The 20,855-nt window shown below is 43.5% G+C and overlaps 1 protein-coding gene across 1 annotated transcript in view; it reads right to left on the bottom strand.

Moving 5' to 3' along the window:
* The window catches only part of LOC141221965 (choline/ethanolaminephosphotransferase 1), a 63,460-nt gene extending 43,065 nt beyond the window's left edge, over positions 1-20,395 (bottom strand). The window contains exons 1-2 of the mRNA XM_073666608.1: positions 20,246-20,395; positions 5,726-6,098 (exon numbers count right to left, since the gene is read on the bottom strand). Of these exons, the coding sequence (XP_073522709.1) occupies positions 5,726-6,064 (339 nt within the window). The 5' untranslated portion in view covers positions 6,065-6,098; positions 20,246-20,395. The remainder of the gene's footprint in view (positions 1-5,725; positions 6,099-20,245) is intronic.
* Between the last annotated feature and the right edge of the window lie 460 nt (positions 20,396-20,855).

Here is a 20,855-nt window from a genome sequence, read left to right as displayed (position 1 = left end):
TTTCAAACCGAGCTGCCTAATAATTAAACCCACATACTACAATTACAAAACAGGCTTCTGAAACTTAGCACTTTAATTTTATGGGCACTTTTATGTAAATGATGTGTTGCAAAAAATAAAAATAAATAAATAATAATAATACATCAGAGGACGAAAAGTCTAATCCAAGCAGGACCCTTTACAACAGAGAGTTTAAAAGAAACTTATAAATTAACTTATGAAAAGTAAAAGAAAAAAAAAAATCACATAATATTCAGCAAAATCAGGTGCAATAAGTCCAGTGAGAACAGAGAATTAGGGGAGATTTACTAAAATCAAACTGAAATGAGATTTGGGCAAACATGCCATATGTTTGATTTTCAAAGCTATGTCAAAATGGTTCTAAAAGGCCTAATTTCCTATAAATCTCCGCCTGAACGGGCTAATTGACAGCTCCTCCTCCCTGCTGCAAAGGTCTCACCCTGCTCAGTACTACAGCTGTCAGTCAGGCTGGGAGGGTGAAGAATGAATAGATTTGGGCTCATGAGACATTTGATTTCCACAGCTGGAGTCATAACATGCTCATCTTCAGGTCTAAGAGATCTAGCTCAATATTTACAGCTTGTGTTATTAAGTCTGCTGGCAGATCCACTTTTCGGTTATTGTTCCTTCTCACTAAACATTTTTAGAAAGTGTCTAGAATAAGGGATGTGGCTAAAGGCACTGGGGAAATTTACCATATAATTTAGATTTTTTCTCATGAAAAAAAAAAATGGCCTAAATATAAGGCAACTAAAGGTCCCCTGTAAGTTAGACTAACGTCGGTCGAACCAGTCAAGATAATCTAATCCGCATGGGGGGGGCACTGGCACACTGGTGGTCGGGAGAGATATTGATTGCAAATGTCTGAATTCAGACTGCCAATTGCATTGTTCTCTCTGAGATAAGCAGCCACCCGACGTGTTAGTCAGCAGCTTACTTATAGAGAACACAGTAGCGTCCCATGTGTGGGAGAGTCGGCCGAGATAGCTGTTGCCGAGCAATCGGCCGAAGCATCGTTTGGCCAACCTCCACACAAATAGTTAATAAATATTGTGATATGAAAAAAGTGACAAATAGTTCTTGATCATAGCTTCCTTTTAAATGGTTCAATTTGGTTGTAAAAAAACAACTTATTGATAAAAATCCTCTGTTCAAAACAGAGGTATTTTTAATTCTAGTGTGTACCGCTTGTTGTCTAGGTTACCGGCCACCCTGCAGTTTCAGAAAGGCTGGTAACCTAGGCAAGGAGAGAGTGCCTTTTGCAGGCTCTATGTTTGGAAACAGCAGGTTTCTGTCCCCCTGTTCTTCTCCCATGCTGCAGGGTCTAAGCTGCCTTGGCCAGCAGCACAGACATGTGCTCAGTTTGGAGATGGGTGTGACCATGCAGCCGGTCTGAACTGTCAGCCCTCAGCAGCGCACCGCCCCTGACAAAAAGGAAGCTGGGAGCCAGTGGAGCACTGCGCTCCTGAAGAAACATTAGAACACTCCTTTCACTTTACCCAGGATTAATGAATCTGACAGATTGTGGTGACTGAATACACCTGCATTCCTGGCTGAGCATCATACTATGGCCGTTCAGGTTTGCAACCCATGTAAGTCAACAATTCTCATTCAGTCACTCACAAGAAACAAATCTTGAAATTAGTGAATAAAAAAATAAAAAAGGGAAGAGGAAGCAACAAACCCTGCATGACAGTTCTATGGCTTAAAACTGTCCGAATTTATTAAACTTTCATTTTGCAGCTAATTTTTGTTTTTTGACTCCATCCCAGTCAGCCTTCTTACAAAGCAGATGGGCTTGATGTGAAAGGAGATGCTCATGGTTTCAGTAAATCCTGCACCTCAGAAAATATAGGCGCACAATGTGTAATAAGCCCAAGAAATGTCTATTGGGCATACTTTTAATGAAAGGGGCCTTCTCTCTGCTGGTCAGGCTGGGTGGACTTGCCCCCTTCATTCTAAGGGTAACATCAGAGTAGTGTGTATGAGAAACCATAAATGGACCAATTATACCATTGTGCTAGGGCATATGAGCGATTTTCTACACACACTAATGATACATGTAGAAAAAGATTGCAGCATGCAATATTATAGTCATTTTATGAACCTGCAACCATCCACAAAGCAGACAGGCACACAGAGCCAAAGGCTTGCATTTTGCAGTTTTTCAAACAGTTGTCTGAACCTGACCTTACTCACATCAAGCTTGGTCATTGTCCTTCGAGTGCATTTCAAGCCTGTCTTTTAAAGACTAATAATTTTTTCAATGATTTGATAATTAATACTTTTGAATTATCACATCTACAGGGCAAACATGAATGATGCAGCTAGAATGAATGAGAATTCAACCAGCATCGCCTCCTCCTACTCGACTAGGAGCCTCTAACCTATGTGACTTTAGGCAATGCTGCAATCAGTCAAGCAGGAGGAAGTGGTGCTGGTCGAAGAATAGAGGTGGAGTGACAGAGGCTTCAGCTCTACAAACAGTCCTTAAAGAGAACCTATCAGCACAATTTTGTAAGACATGGCTGTAATGGTGCTGTAATACTGATTAAAGTGATACTTTTGGTGAAGAAATCCACTTTGTTATTGTTTTTCTTTAATCAAAATGTGAAGTTTTCTCCTAATTAGATTTCGGTGCACAGAGGCCAGACTGTACACGGGGTCTTCTCATCCCTGACATTCTCCAGCGCCTCCACATGGTCTGTGACTGACAGGTCAGTGCTGAGATTTCAAACGGGAGGCAGGTCAGTCACAGACCGGAGGCATGCAGAGGGGCTGGAGAATCACAGACAAAGAGAAGACCCCATGTACAGTCAGAAAAACTGCAAACTGATTCAATAAGAAAGCGGATTTCTACACCAAAAGGTACTAATTTAATGTGTATTAGCGCTATTACAGGAATATCTCTAGTTTACAATACAAAATCACACCTCAGGGTCTCTTTAAGCCTCTTCTGCATATTAATTTAACCACGGATTTCTCAGGAATAGAGCAACGGACTGGCCAATTAAATATATTGCTGGACTAGTCTTTGAAAGAGCTACAGGCACATAGTTTGGGACAGATTCCCTTTAAAACATTTGCTTAGGATAGGGAATAACTTAAACTTGAGAACATCCTTTTAAAAAACAAAACTAAAAAAGCAATTTTTAATGTTGTACAAAATTTATAAACCAATCGAATCATTTTGTAGAAAAGGGCCACAGAAAAAAATGAAACAACACAGAACAACTTAAAAAAATCCCGCAAATGATGAATCAGGCCCTTAGTGGTTTTAAGGCAGCTTAAAACACCCATTGTCAGAGCGTCACCATATGCATTTACAGAAGGAGGGGATATTATCAGAACATCATTTCTACAGTGGACTGATCTCTTATTGCTCCTAATGCAGTCAATCATCGTATTACCACCCATACTGAACACATCTTCCTGGGACCGTGCACCTAAGTGAAGTGTGCACTGCAACTATGAGGGAAAGAATGGGAACTGGACCACTCTGTACTCAATCTTCTAAACCAGAGTTAAGGGGTAACCATATTTTCAAGTTTTCTGAATAAGTTGTCGTGTGTAGGAATAACACTATCTGGCTATTCTATGACTTGTATCCTGCATTTTCAGTCCCCCTCCATCCTTTGCAGGCTCACCAATTTGCAATCCACTCTGTGCAGGTGGAAAGAGACTGGCTGCTATGATCTCTGCCATACACAACACAGCACACAAAGAGGGATTCCTGCTCTTCATTTAATATTTGAGCATATAAAAGACAGAGTACAATGGACGAGATTATACAGTAATACTGAGCTGTCCTGATGGGAATCAGCTCTGGGGTGAAGAAAAAGAATTGTAGACTCCCCATGATGGTTCCATGTCTGCCCTCCCTGCATAGAATATAATAGGCTGTGTTACATGGCGCCACAATGGGCTTGGGCTTACAGCCTGATTTTAAGCCATTTTTTTTCAGAGTGGCAAGGGGGTGGGGAATAATTGTTTTACTAGTGGGGAACTAGTGAATTTCTCTGATAAGATATATTACAAAGATTGTTGAAATCACACTTTCCTTTTTAACCCCCTGTGACAACAGCTGTACGTCCTGAATTACTTTAACAGCACTAATGTGATTGATACTTCGTGTCCGGGTTGATCCAGTAGCACTAACAATAGTCAAAAGACGGTTGTCAGCGCTGTTTAACCAGCCCATACACAGCATCCATTGCCAGACTTGGACACAGGGTGGGAAGCGTGCTGCCAACCGACCAGAAATTCCAGGACAGTCTGTAAAAGTAGGGCACTTTTTTGCCCAGTCTGTAAAAAAAAATATCAATGGCATCCGTGATTTTTTGAGACTGAAGAAATAGATTAATTTTACTGTAAATTATCAGTTTTTGGTGAATTCTGGGCTGGAGACAAACATCACTTATTTAAAATGATTTCTTAAAAGGTTTTCCAATGCATCTATGAAAAATATTGTCTGTCAGTGATTTTTTTGATAAGCTGTACAGAAAAAAAAAAATAAAAAAAATTATCATTCAGGTTGGTCACTATGGGTGACAGTGTACTATTTGTTGTTTCATATGTCTGCAATCGTTTAGGCACCACTTTTAGACAGTGACAAATCCCTTTAAATCCTTCCTGCCATGTGATGCAATAGTATATGTCGGGTGCTGGCGTATGCAGCGGACTTAGCTGCTGAGCCTTCACCAACCCTGAGAAAGGCCGGCAAAGCTCAAATTGATGCCGTTTACCCATTAAAATGCCGCTGTCAATAGTGTAGTGCAATACCGTGTTTGGGCAGATAGGTTATCATGGCAGCTGGGGGCCTGCTGCAAGCCTCCATAGCTGGTATCTCAATCCTCCTAAGAGTACTGCTATATGGTAGTGTTGCAGTATTTATATAAACTATTTAACAGGTTCAAATCACTTAAGGCAGCGGTGGGGAACCTTACGGCTGCAGGCAGTTTACGGCCCTCGATGACTTTTTATTTGGCCCCCGGGCAGATTCCTGAGGACTGCAGTGCTTGGGACGGCAGCTGTATTTTGATGGCCACCGGCTAATTAATTTCTTCTTGCTCTGTAAGTACGCGCACGCAGTGTTCGCTACTGAATGCTGAGGCGCGTCCAATGAAATATTACGTCCTGACACCATTGCCAGTACGTACTTTGTGGGTGGATTTAGTGCACAATTAGCATGGACCCCGATGGATGGTATAAATATCCAAATGGCCCTGGGCAGAAAAAAGGTTCCCCACCCCTGACTTAAGGGTTTGAAGTATAAAAAAAAAAAAAAGGCACTGTCCGCAAAATTTTTGTTTTTCTAAATAGTACAAAAAATATGATAATTAAAAATGACTTTGAAACATTTCCTGTACTTCACTTTCATAAAGTCTCCATTAGTCTACAAGTCATACAGAAAGCCTGGTGCTACTTGCCAAGCCCGTCCATTCCATTAGTTTCCCAAACTTCAACAGATGGTCAAATCTTTATTGAATGCAATGGTGAAAGCAGCTGCCCAGCATCAAGGATCACAGGATCTACCCAAAATAGGACTTCTGTACTTATCACACATTTATGCCACATACGAAATCACATGTCTGCGATGGAATAACCTCTTCAATATGCCGTACAATACATTTAAGTTCTAGACGCATTTTCAATAATACATCTTCACATGCATTTTGGAGGATGAAAACAAGTTCTATTTTACCTGCTCAGTTGCCGTTGGACAGTAACATACTAACACTACTGTTGTCAATATATTGATGAAAAGTCCTATTATGGTGATAAGATTTGGTGCAATCCATGAAGGGACCTGACCGACCAGCCATTCCCAAAAACCTTGCATTAATGGCTCCAAAAGTGACTTCCCGCAGCTCTTATACCGATGTTCTTCCAACCTCTTTAACTGGTGTCGGGACAGAGGTGGTGTTGGCAATTCCACTAGCTTACTTAAGACACATGCTGTTCTGGAGACCTGCTCACAGTGTGAAGGAAGTTCTGAGTGGATTTCTCCACATCTTTTTCTTGATGATCTTTGCCCACTCATGGAGTTCACACTTCAAACCAAAATCCAAAGAAATCTGGAGTGAAGACAAAAAAAAAAAAAAAAAAAAAAAAAGTGTGACATCAAATTCATAAATTTGTATTAAACAAAAAAAGGTAAGTGAATTCATTATGGGCAATATGGAGGCAGGTAATCAAGCTGAAACATCCAGTTAATCGTCCAGTTTTATTCAAGTGATTAAACTATTTCTACAGCATTAAAGGGAATCTGTCACCCCCTGGGCGATATCAGACCTCTACTATGGGCATACAGGGTATAGAAAAGTAAATCTATACTAACCTGTATGGCCCATAGTAGAGGTCTGAATGCAGAGAAAAGCCTTAGTTACTTACCGGTAACGGGATTTTTCGGAGCCCATGACAGCACCACGTGAGAGAGAGGATCCGCCCATCAAGGACAGGAAACCTACAGGTTAAAAAGGGCGGCCCTCTCTTTCCGCCTCAGTTTAGTTAACAGAGCATGAGAGTACCGCCAAGGTTAGTTATAACAAAACAATCACATTAAGTACATTACTTTTCATCAATTTCCCACAAGGGTGCACAAAAAGAAATCAAATCTACAGGAGTGCACAACACCAGTGAAGGGAGGGAATATACGGGTGCTGTCATGGGCTCCGAAAAATCCCGTTACCGGTAAGTAACTAAGGCTTTATTCGGTCGTCCATGACAGCACCACGTGAGAGAATTACAGAGACGAAGGAAATTAGGGAGGGACCACAGCTTGAAGCACCCTTCTCCCGAAAGTGAGATCTGCAGAGCCACCCAGATCCAATCTATAGTGCCTATAGAAAGTAGAGGGAGAAGACCAAGTGGCAGCCTTACAAATCTCCTCAATGGAAAGCCCTGTCTTCTCCGCCCAGGAGGTTGACAGCGCTCTGGTAGAATGTGCCCTCAATCCCTCCGGTATCTCTTTATCCCCTGAGGAGTATGCGAGGGAAATGGACTCCTTGATCCATCTAGCGATTGTAGCCTTTGAGGCCTTACAACCCTTCCTAGCCCGCTGATAGCAAATAAATAGGGACTTATCCTTTCTAAAGCCACGTGATACTTCTAAGTACCTTAGTACGCACCTCCTAACGTCTAAAGTGTGAAGTCTCTCCTCTTTTTGATTTTTGGGCGGAAAGCAAAAAGTTGGGAGAACTATTTCCTGGGTTCTATGGAATCGAGTGGCCACTTTAGGAAGAAGGACTGGATCAGGTTTTAATATAATCCTATCGTCCAGAATTTGCGTGAATGGAGGGCATATTGAAAGGGCCTGTAGGTCACTGACTCTCCTGGCTGAAGTTAGGGCTACTAACAGGACCGTCTTTAGGAAAATAATTTTGGGGGAGACTAAATCTAGTGGCTCAAAAGGAGGACTGGTCAAGGCATCTAAGACATAATTCAAATCCCAGGGAGACATCTTTGCTTTGGTAATGGGTCTACACCTAAAGGAAGCTTTTATAAAACGGCCTATCCAATAGTTATCTGCAATATTGGAAGAAAATAAAGCTCCCAACGCCGACACCTGTACTTTCAAGGTACTGGTAGTGAGACCTAATTCTAAGCCTCGCTGCAGAAATTCCAGAATTTTGCCAATAGGTGGCCCCTCCTCCACCTTAACTTCTGCAAAGGACAGAAACTTCCTCCAGGTCCTGACATAAATACGGGTGGTAACAGGTTTTCTGCTAGCCAGGAGAGTATTCACTACATTTGCGGGGAATCCTTTGTTGGTCAATAACACCCTCTCAAATTCCACGCCGTCAAATGTAGACTCGGGGTTGGAGGATGGGAAAGTGGCCCTTGAGTGAGGAGGTCCGGAATCTCCGGAAGAACCCAGGGATCTGATATGGACATCTTCCGGAGACAAGGGAACCACGGTCTTTTGGGCCAAAAGGGACATACGAGTATCACTCTGGCCCGGTCTGCCCTGATCTTTTTTATCACCGCTGGGAGCAGGATCATGGGAGGGAAGGCATATGCCAGAGGAAACCTCCAGGGAACCATAAAGGCGTCCACTGCCAGGGGTCCTTCTCTGGGGTCTAAGGAACAAAAATTTTCCACTTTCCGATTGGCTCTTGTTGCGAATAAGTCCACAGACGGAAGGCCCCACATCTCTACGATTCTGGAGAATATTTGTGTATTTAGGGACCACTCTCCTTCTTTTACAGAAGTACGGCTGAGGAAATCCGCTGTGATGTTCTCCTTGCCTTTTAGATGAGTAGCCGAAAGAGAGAGACAGTGATCTTCGGCTTTCAGCAGAAGTGCGTTCGCTACCCTCATCAAGTTTCTTGAGCGGGTTCCCCCTTGGTGGTTTATGTAAGCTACCGTGACTTGATTGTCCAAGAGTACACGGACATGCTGGTCCTGAAAATATATAAGGAACTCGTTGAACGCATGCTGCACCGCCAGAAGCTTCTTAACATTTGATGACAACTGTTGCTCACTGCTTGACCAGGTTCCCTGCACTAATTTCCCATCAAAGTGAGCTCCCCAACCTGTAGCACTTGCATCAGTGGACAAGACTGCAGTTGGACTACATTCCCAGGGAACCCCTTTAGCAAGATTGTCTTGTCGTAACCAACAACGAAGGGACCATATGGCACGAGGACCTAGCGTAAACTTACGGTCTAGATGCCCCTCTAAAGCTGCGTTATTGTACAACACATCCCACTGAAAGGCTCTTGAATGCAATTGTGACCAACGAACCGCAGGAAAAGTGGAGGTGAAGGTTCCCAATAGTGACATGGCCTTACGGAGTGACATAGAAGGTTTACGTATACATTGTTCTACCAACTCCCGGATTCTATCAATTTTCTCTTCTGGAAGACAACATAGCTGTTTCCTGGAATCTAATATGACCCCCAGATATTGTTGTACCTTGAGTGGAGATAGTCTAGACTTTTCTAAATTTAGAAACCACCCCAAACTCTTCAAGACCGACATGGTCTCCTGCAGGTGGGTCTCGCATTGAACCAACGAATTCCCCACTATCAGGAGATCATCCAGGTAAGGGATAATTAGAATGTCCCTTTCTCTTATATGGGCCATAACTTCCGCCATTACTTTAGTAAAAACCCGTGGGGCTATAGCTAAACCGAAGGGGAGTGCAGTGTATTGGAAGTGTTCAACCACCCCGTCTATTTCAATGGCCAGCCTCAAGTATTTCTGGTAATCACTATGAATTGGGATATGGTAATACGCATCTTTGAGATCGAGCACTACCATATAGCAGTGGGGAAAAAGTAACTTTATTACGGATTTTAAAGACTCCATTTTAAAGGTGTGTATTTTAAGGAAATTATTCAGGGATTTCAGATTTATAATTGTCCTGAAACTTCCATCTGGTTTCGGAATCAAGAAGAGCGGGGAGTAGAAACCAAGACCCTTTTCAGCTTCCGGAACCTCAATCAGGACGTGCTTTCTTATTAGGGTTTGTACTTCCGAAACGAGGGCAGCCTGGCGTTCTGGGGAAGAACTGGAGGGAATAACCATGAATCTTTTGTGAGGCAATGCTTTAAATTGAAATTTAAGACCATACTTAATCAGGCTCAAAATCCAATTACTATGAGAAATCTGTTCCCAAGCTGGGACAAAAAATAACAATCTCCCTCCCACCTGGGCTGATTGTGTATCCCCTGGCTTCTGCTCAATTTTTGGAGACGGACCAAAGAGTAGACCTCTACCATCAGACTTGTCTTGCTCCCTGAAATATCTCTTCCGGAAAAATTTCCTCTTCCGGAACGATCTCTTAAAGGAGGGTAGAGGAACTGATGGAAACCCCTTCTTAGGGTCCCCCGCTTTCTCCAATAAGTCGTCCATGGTCTGACCAAAGAGGTATTCCCCTTCACACGGGATTGTACACAGTCTGGACTTAGTCTGTAAATCCCCTGGCCAGTTTTTAATCCACAAGGCTCGCCTAGCCGCATTTGACAGTGCTGCTGACTTTGCTGCGCCAAAAAATTCAAACGAGCCCCGCCCCTTCCGGAAGTCGCGTCAGAAGGTCGCGCCCGTCATGTGCGCCGCCGGCGCGACCTGGATCTCCTGCAAGCGGTAGCGGGGGGGGGGGGGGGAGCCCGCTAGCGGCCCCACACCTGGCGGACATCTACCTCCCGTGAGGCGATGTCGCAACGCTCATGGAGGCACCCCCATGAGCCCTGCCGTGGCATCTCCAGAGGACCGGGACGGACCGGCTCCAACCACCTGCTGTGGCCCTCTCTGGGACAGGAGTCCATCTTCTGCAGGTAAGCCTGCAAGGTCCCCCATCATGGACAGGAAACCTAAACTGAGGCGGAAAGAGGGCCGCCCTTTTTAACCTGTAGGTTTCCTGTCCTTGATGGGCGGATCCTCTCTCTTACGTGGTGCTGTCATGGACGACCGAATAATGTAGTTTTATCCTCTTGGTTTTTCACAGGCTTGGCGTCCCCTAGACGCCAAGCTATCCCTCCCCGCCCATCTGCTTATTATTCCACCAAGCCTATGTCCATGTTTACCATATTTCCCCCCTCAGCTCACATCACAGGTCCCTGTGACGTGCGCTTTTTTCCCTCACCTCCTGGCGCAAGTGCAAAGTGCGGCTCACAGGGTGCGTGCTTTGTTTCCTCCCAGGCCAAACACGCCTGGGAGGTAAAGCACGCACCCTGTGAGCCGCACTTGCGCCAGGGGGTGAAGGAAAAAAGCGCATGTCACAGGGACCTGTGAGGTGCGGGGAGAATATGGTAAACATGGACATAGGCAGGAACTTGGTGGAATAATAAGCAGATAGGCGGGGATAGCTTTGCGTCCGGGGGACATTTTTCTTTCCGGTCATGCCACTTTGCATAAGTTCCTGAAAAGCACCTGAAGAGTTAATAAACTACCTGACAGCAGTTTTCAATATGTTGACTGATGCAGTTTTTAAAATGGTTTCACTTTTGGGGATTTTACCATTTTTTGTATGGCCCCCAAAGTCACTTCAAAACTAAATAGGTCACAAAAATATTTTTTTGGTTAATTTCCTTAAGAAAAAAAAAATATATATATAATTACTGCTACAATTTTAAAGCTTTGAACATCCTAAGAAAACAAAACCGATGGTGCTGATGTAAAGCAGTCATGAGATTAACTATTGTATGTGGTATAACAATCTGGAAATCACATTTTTAAAAATGCTAATTTTCAAAAAACTTTAATTTATTTTACTCACTTATATAGCGCCACTAATTCCACAGCGCTTTACAGATATTATGGGCGCTGTCCCCATTGGGGCTCACAATCTAGATTCCCTATCAGTATGTCTTTAGAGTGTGGGAGGAAACCAGAGAACCCGGAGGAAACCCACACAAACACAGGGAGAACATACAAACTCCTTGAAGATGTTGACTTATTAAATGGTCCGAGCAAGTAGTACACTTCTGTTTTTCTTTTAATTTTTAATAAAAACATGATGGAAAACTTCAAGGAAAAACAAACACAAGTGGAAACTTACCTTATCTTTCATGACATACTTTAGAGCAGTTTAAACTTATCCACCAGAAGAAAAAAAAAAAAAAACACATGTCTAACACACAGGCTGAAATGTCTTATCTAAAGGTAACCATACACGCAGCTCTCCAAACATACAGAGAAGGAAGCACTACACGCCAGGCATGTGTCGTAGTGTACTTGTGGCCTGAACAATGTCTTAAGGGCTAAATAGCAAGGTCCGATAACGGAAATGAAGAATGTGAAAAGCTCTACAGTAAAAAGCAGGCACTAATAATCTAGAGCTGGAGAATGGGAACAAGGACTCTAAAGTAGACAATTCTTGTAGTCTACTTTAGTGGTTATTACCTTTATTTTAAGGACGGCTTTAAAAAGGACAGACACAGAAATCTACCCCTACACAAATCAAGATCAAAAGAGAAGGAGCGCACACAGGAATTTTTCCAATTAGGACCTTTTACTGCATTTTATCCCCTTTCAACACGAGATGTCCAGGCAGAATGACAAACCCAAACACTAAAGATATTGGTTACATGATAGAAAGGGACAAAAATGATTTCAGTTCTTTACAATAAGTGAATTTGTTGGTACAAGGGCTTCTTTATTTGCAGGACAAATTGTAGTTTTGAGCAACATCATTCACTTTACAATATATGGTAATATATTACAAAAAGGAAAATAACAAGCTTACAGTGAAATTGAAAAAAAAAATATTTCAACATTGTTCAGTACATTGTGTGGTAAAAATGACTGAGTAACTTATTTAGGCAAGAATAACTAATAGCTTGTTTTACGCGGAGTGAGCTGTATTTTTTATTTTTACCTTCTGAGATAAATATGAAGTTTTGATGAGTTTTTATTCCATTTTTCAAGGCAGGGTGAGAGAAGAAAAAAAAAAATCCCAATATTTTAAGATGACTTCCCCATGGGATAGATAATTTTAGACATTCCAAAACATAGAATGCAGTAGTGCATATTATGGATATTTTTCGAATAAATGACAGAAGTGAGGTACCGCGGGAAGATTAAAACACAAATACATACATACGTATGTCAACATAAAACTATATGGACTCATTTCAATATTACTGTTTTCAATTGACATTTGATGCGTTTTGAACTATTCACTATAAGGCCTCTTTCACACGTCAGTGTGTCCGGTACGTGTGGTGACCGTTTTCACACGTACTGGAGACACTGACACACGCAGACCCATTCTAATCTATGGTCTGCGCACATGTCAGTGCGTTTCCACAGATCGTGTGCTCCAGACGCTGACATGTCCGCTTTTTATGCGGATGCACGGTCCTCAAAACGTCCCACATGGATGCCATCCGTGTGATACGTACCAGAGCCTTGAAATCAACTCTATAGGTAGCGCTGATACCAAGCGCCAGGTGCTGAACGCTGCCCTCATCATGGTTCCCTGTTGGCGCTGCAATCAGCACCAGCAGGGACAATGATGAGGGTAGTAGTAGTCTGCTTCTGCAGTGTCCTTGTGTAAAAATAAGAACAAAATAATAAAATCCGTTACTCACCTGTCCTAAGTGTCCCCTGCCCACTGGCTCCAAGTAGCCGGGGACAAGTGAGCCGCTTAGAGGAGCTGGGGCCCTGAACTGAGCAGAGCTCTGGAGCGGCTCATTTCTCCCCGGTGTCAGCGGGCAGAGGATTACAGCGGGGGACATCTCCGTGATTTCTGATGTCACAGCTGTAGAATTGACCCGGATCATCGTGGGACATGTGGCGTTACGTGGACTGCGTCGTTGACGGGGGACAGGTGAGGGATACGGTTGTTTGTTAATTTACATTTCTCCAGGACATCGAGGGCTTCACAGAGGTGTGCAATTAAAAAAAAAAAAAATTATAAACAGTGTGATTTCTATTTCATTAAAATACTTTATTCTGGCCGTGTTTTTATTGAAAAAGCAGCGACCATTTTACTACGCGGTTAGTCTTATAGACGCCCTCAATTACTAACCTGGGCTTCACGTCAGCCAATACAAGGCTGACGTGAACCCCAACCCCATTACCCCCACTACCACTGCTACAGGGCAGTGGGAACAGCGAGGCCAAGCGCCAGATTTGGCGCATCTTATGGATGCGCCATTTCTGGGACTGCTGAGGGGTGATATTAATAGCAGTGGAAGGGGATAGTATCCATGGCTATTAATATCAGCTCACAGCTGTCTAGTTTAGCCTTAGCTAGTTAGATTTTATGGGGGGACCCCACGTCAATTTTTTTCTGGGGTCCCCCTGTAATCTAGCCAGTAAAGGCTAAACAAACACCTGTGGGCTGATATTAATAGCCAGGGAACATTGTTGGCTAATGGCCCCTTCCGAGGCTACTAATATCAGCCCCCAACGGTCAGCTTTCCCTCTGGTGGTTATAAAAATGATGTGGGAGCCCATGGCTTTTTTTTATTTTTTATTTGGCTCTGTGCCCATAATTCAGACGTAGCACAGCTTTGGATGCAAATTTTTGCTGCGTCCAAAACGTTGCATTCTATTGAACACAGATAAATCCACATGTGTTCACTGAACCATGCGTATTTACCGCATTCAATACATTCTAGTGGTCAAATTTCTGTTGCGGAGACTAGCGACTCCGCCAGAGAAATTGACATGCTGCGGTCCTGAAAGACATGGGATTTCTAGAGATCCCATCCACTATAACGCAACATCTGGACACTGCGGGTTTGAAGCTGTATAAACGTGCTGTGTCAAACCTGCAGCGGCTCTTGATCGTGGCCACGTACCCAAACTCACCCGCAGTGTATCAATTTCTGTAGTGGACACGCCAGTTTCCGCTGCAGATTTTGACCGATTGAAGTGTCATTATATGCGGTGGATTCACATGTACTGACAACAAAAGTGCGGCATTAGAACACCGCGTTTTGGACGCAACATAAATACGTTGGGTCCAAAGTGTTGCTGAGTGCTAATCGGGTGGGACGTAGCGGCTAAAAAACAGCTGTGAGCTCACATCAGTTGCATAAATTACATGAATAGAAATTCTAATGAAGATTGGGTGAATGGGACTAGCTGACACCAGCTTTTTTGTTTGGTGATGTCAAGGTGTCAATCACACCTTTTCATGACCAAACAAAATAAACATACCATACAGACACAGTGTAAACACTTTATTTGAAATACAACAGACACATTCTTTAATCACTTAAATGAACCAATATACTCACCCTAGTTATTATGGTAATCCAAGGGCTTAAGCAATTTCCCACCAAATAACTTTATTTAGCTCCAAAAAGCATGCATTAATGCTCAAAAACGCATGCGTTTTTTTCTGCCAGGGAGAGGCAAAAACGCTCAGGAAATTTCTGCTTCAAATCCTGAACATGTGCACATACCCTAAAACAAGATTCAGATTTTTGTTTTGTTTTAGTTATATATATATATATATATATATATATATATATATATATATATATATATATATATATATATATATATATATATATATATATATATATATAAAACTCATGATTACCAGGAATTGCATCTGTTTTCACCATTTCATCCCACTTACAATCAATTTACTCTTTCCCAGCATATTATAAATTGAAATAATGGTGTCAATAAAACTACAACTAGTCTTTCAAAAAACAAACCCTTTTATGGCTATATTGAAAAAAATAAATAAAAAGGTCATGGCTTTTGAAAGAAGAGGAAGAAAAATTGAAAAAAATGCCCAGTCATGAAAGTTAAAGGGGCAGTCCACTATGTTTTTAGTACAAATGTACATCACGATTATGGTGCGTGTGCATGGAGTAGGCTAAGGAGCTGTGCCAGCTCCATACAGAGCAGACAATAGCTTTAATATATAGCAGTCATCTGCCTATAAGTATTTAAATGCCTCTGCCAGTCAATGACAGCAGCATTTAAAGGGGCTGTCCACTTGGACAACCCCTTCTCAATCCTTATGTTTTCCCCCAATAAAATAAGAAAACTTATACTCACCTCCGGTGCCAGCATCATTCAAGTGGCATCTACACTGGCTCTCCCGGGGATAGTGTCATATTGTTATGTCACGTGATACCTGTGGCCAATCAGGGCAGGCTTCACCCCCCATTTGGAATTATTTTTTGTTTTTCAATAGATGACATAGTAAAATAAATGCTGTCATTTTCAACTACAACTTGTCCCACAAAGAACAAGCTGTCATATGGCTATAATGACATATTATATATATATATATATATATATATATATATATATATATATATATATATATATATATATATATATATATATATATATATATATATATATATATATATATATATATATATACACATACACTCTTGGAAGAAGGGAAGGAAAAAATGAGACTATCAAAATAGTCCTGTCCCAAAGGGGGTTAAAGTGAGCCCATGATCTGATTGATGCTGCCTGAATCGCAGCCACTTAGGTTTTGCTTTTGACATGCGGTGTTCTTTTAAAGAAAACATACTAAGAATAGACGGCTGTGGACTACGCATCTCAACTATTCCGAGCCAGATCCCCAGCGTCTTCTCCCTGCCCCCATCCCTTGCTGACAGATGTCTACCTATGCACACTCACAGAGAGACCAGTCAATCAAGGGGAGTAATAGTGCAGGCAAACTTCTATTCATGCGGCCCGCGGCTCTAGCAGCCTGAAGTAGACGACAGGTTCCCTTTAAAAAGAAAATGAAACTAGAGATTGTGTCACCCCTTTCCAAATAAACACCACAAGGTACTTAGTTGTTCTTCACAGCTAAGAGAATGGATGATGGGCCACTAGCCATTAAACTCTGAACCAAGCCTAATCTATTAAAGAGCAACCTAACCTTTGACAAATTTATTTTCATAATTTTTTTGTCCTTAATTGCAAGCAGATTGGTAATGGTCTGGGTCCTAAGCCACCCACCGATTGATCCAACCTCCTCCCCATGAAGGACACAGGTCAGAAGGCAGCAAATCAACAAACTGTGCGGGCTACAACATCTCTATCACTTGTTTGTGACTGCTATTGTAGGTAAAGGGTCCAGGTGCTGAGCACAAAACGAAAAGTAATCCAGATGCTGAATGGGAGTTGATGAATCAAAAAGATGAAAAAAATAAATAAATCTATTAAAACCACAACGCTTTTTGGCTGTCAACAGTCTTCCTCAGGTGTCTGCTGGAGTCCTCCTCATTGCTTTGTGAGCTTTATCCAAGATATGAAAGGTCCAGAAATTGCCCCGTGCTACAGAGGTTTTCTAAGAACGTAAAACAAATAAGCATAGAGATGATAAATCCCCGGCGGCTCCAGCACCGATGCTCAGGTGGTCTATAGCAGTCTTGGCACTAAGCAATGGGGAAAACTCCAACAGACAGGCTGTTCGCAGCCAAAACGCATTGTAGGTTTATTAAGTTTTTGTTCATCTTTTTGATTCATCAACGGGATTTTTTTCCATTTTGTTTGGGAGCACCGAGCACCTAGACCCTTTCATTCTCTCTCCAGCACACCGGGTGGGCTGCACCATCTCTTCTCCAGCATAGATATATGGAGTGAGGTCTGACCTGCACTTCACCACTACTACACACACAAAGTGATACTTTTTCTCCCTATTTGCAACTACTAGTTGTGCAAATGTTTTAAACCTGTAACTTGGCTGAAAATAAAAATAAAAAAAGTCAAACTGCAGATAGCTTGCATGGGGGAGAGAGGGGAAAAAGTCACACTAAGGTTTCTTCCAGTTTTCTGCACCAACTTAGGCTTCAGAGAGTAAATGTGTTAAGCTCTAAGATTCTAGATAGAGAGTGGTATTAAAATGGAAGATATTGAGAATGTTCTTGTGCATTATCAGTAGTTCCAGTCAGAGGTTGCCCAGAATGGCCACTGCATCCTCCACAGTAAACTGCAGGGGAGGGCAAATAAGCCAGAGCCAGTGTGATCAGACAACCACCTCCTAGTCCTCATGTGGAACAGGGAAAATCTACTAGAGGGAGACAGAGGCTGCCACAGGCCATCCTTTCCAACAATAGTCATAACTGTATGGTTATAGTGCCACCTTACCTGCCAGTGTGTCCACCATCTGTACCCTGTACTGGTGAACTCATTTGCTATTCCCCTCCTCACTTGTCAGAGAAGAGATTGAGCAGACCATGAGAACCTCAGCTTCACTAATGGAGCAACTGGCATGTGCAGAGTCATTGCTTATCCTAGAAGTGTGCACTTCAGCTAAAGCACGTGTCAGGACATGAGCTAGAACAGATCCATCTATACTATCAGGCCATAAGCCCCCACGCCAGCCATGAGGACGAGGGGCTGACTAGAGGTACGGTCAGTAAATGATGTGTTTAAAGACAAGCTCTCAGTGTCCCCTCCTTCTGAGAAATCAAACATCAAGAGAAGAGAGAGCAGACACAGTCCTGGCCTCCTATTAATGTTCAATACATCCGAAGGAGGAGACAGCGGAGCCGGCGCTGATTGGGCGCAGAACTCACATGACATAGCCTCACATGAGTCCCGGGAACCTGAATGCCGACAAGGCTGGAGCGACGTCGGTACAGGAGGAGTATAAGGGTATGTGCACACAATCGAACGCAGTATACTATATGCAGCGTGCAAAGCGCTGGACTCCGGTGAATCCACATGTGTTCACTGAACCATGCGGATTCACCGCAATCAATACATTACACTGATCTAATTTCTCTTGTGAAGACTAGCGACTCCGCAAGAGTAATTGACATGCTGTGGTCTGGAAAGACGTGCCTCATTGCAGTGTCAGCGGGTGATCCGCAGGAGCAGAGAGACTCATAGTGGGCATGGGATTTCTTGAAATCCCATCCACTGTGCTGTAACATCTGGCCACTGCAGTTTGCACGCAGAGCGAGTGAGCTGTGTCCAATCCACAGTGATTACCGATCGTGAGCACATACCCTAAGTGTTTTTATTTTAACCCAGCCAAACACGAGGAATCAGAAGGGGCTGTCCTAGCAGTGGACAACCCCTTTAATATATTTTAGGCTAAAAATCATTTTTGCAATTGGCTTTCACTAAAAATTATGGCAAGGTTTCACTTTTATGGGCTATTTCCTTTCCTGCACATTCAACGTGGTTTGTGGTCATAAGTCAGCAGAGAGGAGCCCTGAAAACAGCAGATAAAAAGGAGTTATGGATACAGTGGAGCAAAACAACAGCACCCTGATCAGTAGCCACATCGGTACTCGGCTGCAGCCGGACCAGAGTGATGTCAGCTTCCAGAATGTGCCAGCTTTCTCTTCTGATTGCACCCTGATCAGTGGCCACATCGGTACTCTGCTGCAGCCGGACCAGAGCGATGCCAGCTTCCAGTATGTGCCAGCTTTCTCTTCTGATTGCAGCCTGATCAGTGGCCACATCAGTACTCTGCTGCAGCGGGACCAGAGAGATGCCAGCTTCCAGTATGTGCCAGCTTTCTCTTCTGATTGCAGCCTGATCAGTGGCCACATCAGTACTCTGCTGCAGCGGGACCAGAGCGATGCCAGCTTCCGGTATGTGCCAGCTTTCTCTTCTGATTGCAGCCTGATCATGGTCACATCAGTACTCTGCTGCAGAGGGACCAGAGCGATGCCAGCTTTCTCTTCTGATTAGTAGGCTCCACATTACTGATGTGGCCGCTTAACGCAGATCCTGCAAATCGCTTTGCTCAACTCTACTTAAACGCGTTGGATAGAAAGTGCTGACTGGCAGATTCTCAGTTAACTCATTCTGCAGCCAGCAACAGATAATGCAACACAGCGGCTACAGGAGGTAAACTGTGAAACATTTTGCATGAAGCCAAAACCCCTAAAAGGAGTCTTAACTGTTTATAAAAATTAAAGTGCCAGAAGGTAATATTCTAAGAGTTGTAGTACACTCACCAGCTCTTACCCTCATGGCACCAGCACAGAGGTTTCCATCAGAGGAAGTGATGACATCTCATCTTATGCTCAACTGAGCACTGGGCTCAGTGATTGCCAGCAGCAGACAAATCTGCTCCAGACTGCAGGCAATCAGGCCTAGTGACCAGAGGAAGAACGTCATGGCTTCGGGTCTAAAAAGTGAATCCCAGAGCAGTCTTTGCTGGAGCCAATAGCCTGAGGATTGTACATTATTAAAGGGGCACTCCAATACTGGACACCCCCTGGTTAACTTCAGTGCCATATAATAAAAAAACAAAAACAATGGATACTCACCTCCCGCAGCCATTCCAGTGATGTCAGAGCCGATTCCCATTAAGTCATGTGACCACTGCAGCCAATCAGCAACCACTGGTCAGCTGCATCCCTCAGTATTTCACCACAGCCGATGACTGCACTGACGGAATACTGATGAGCAGCAATGATTGGCTGCAGTGGTTACATGACCTGCAGTGTATAGGGGCTCTGACATCACTACAGCAGCGCCTCTGCTGGAGGGGACTAGCCAGTGCTTTTAGTTTCTCTGGCGATTAGCCAAGGGGAGTCCAGCAGTAGAGAATCCCTTTAAGGTGGAACAACCGCTTTAATCTCCTCCTTTACTAATAGGAAGATGCACACATGTGAATGGAGCAGTATATAGCTAGAGAGCAGTAATGGTGCCAACCACTGCTGGCAGCCTATGTAATGCCCAGGTGACCACACACTACCATGTACACAGCTGCCCACATAACGTGGCATGGTCACCAGCCGGCAGCATAGGCGTGTGCCCTCACCGCTGCACTGTGCCAACACCGCCCAGCCGCTGTCACCAAACCTACCTTGGCTTCTGTGCCAACCAGGACAATGCTGAGTGCTGCTTTCCGCTACAGCGTACGTACGCCGGAAGCAGCGGGGCTGCACGGCCACTCCGGAACACGCTTTCCTGCAGCGCTCACTACCGCCCACCTCACACTTACAGCCAATTAGCTTCCTTCAAAAGAAGCACCAATCGCGTTCTGCTGCTAGTTACAACATCATGTCCTCAAATGAGACGAGCATTTGGATTGGTCAGTGGACTTCACGTTAGCGAATATAGCTTTTCGTCATATTACGCTGTTTACGGAGACAGCGTAACTTTGCGAGCTACACTTCATTAGTGGGATACGGAAACAGCGTAACACTACGAACTACACATTATTAGACGGCTACGGAAACAGCGTAACTTAGCGAGCTACCCTTCATTAGTGGGATACGGAAACAGCGTAACACTACGAACTACACATTATTAGACGGCTACGGAAACAGCGTAACTTTGCGAGCTACCCTTCATTAGTGGGATACAGAAACGGCGTAACACTGCAAGTGACACATCATTAGTAGGGTACGGAATCAGCGTATCTCTACGAGCTACACATCAATCATTAGTGGGTTACGGAAACAGCGTAACAC

The sequence above is a fragment of the Phyllobates terribilis genome, unplaced genomic scaffold (genome assembly GCF_046119375.1).
Source record: "Phyllobates terribilis strain yellow unplaced genomic scaffold, ASM4611937v1 Scaffold_2__4_contigs__length_985480577, whole genome shotgun sequence".
Classification (NCBI taxonomy): Eukaryota; Metazoa; Chordata; class Amphibia; order Anura; family Dendrobatidae; genus Phyllobates; species Phyllobates terribilis.
The sequence above is the reverse complement of the archived record's forward strand: the minus strand, read 5'-3'. Positions and strand labels throughout refer to the sequence as shown.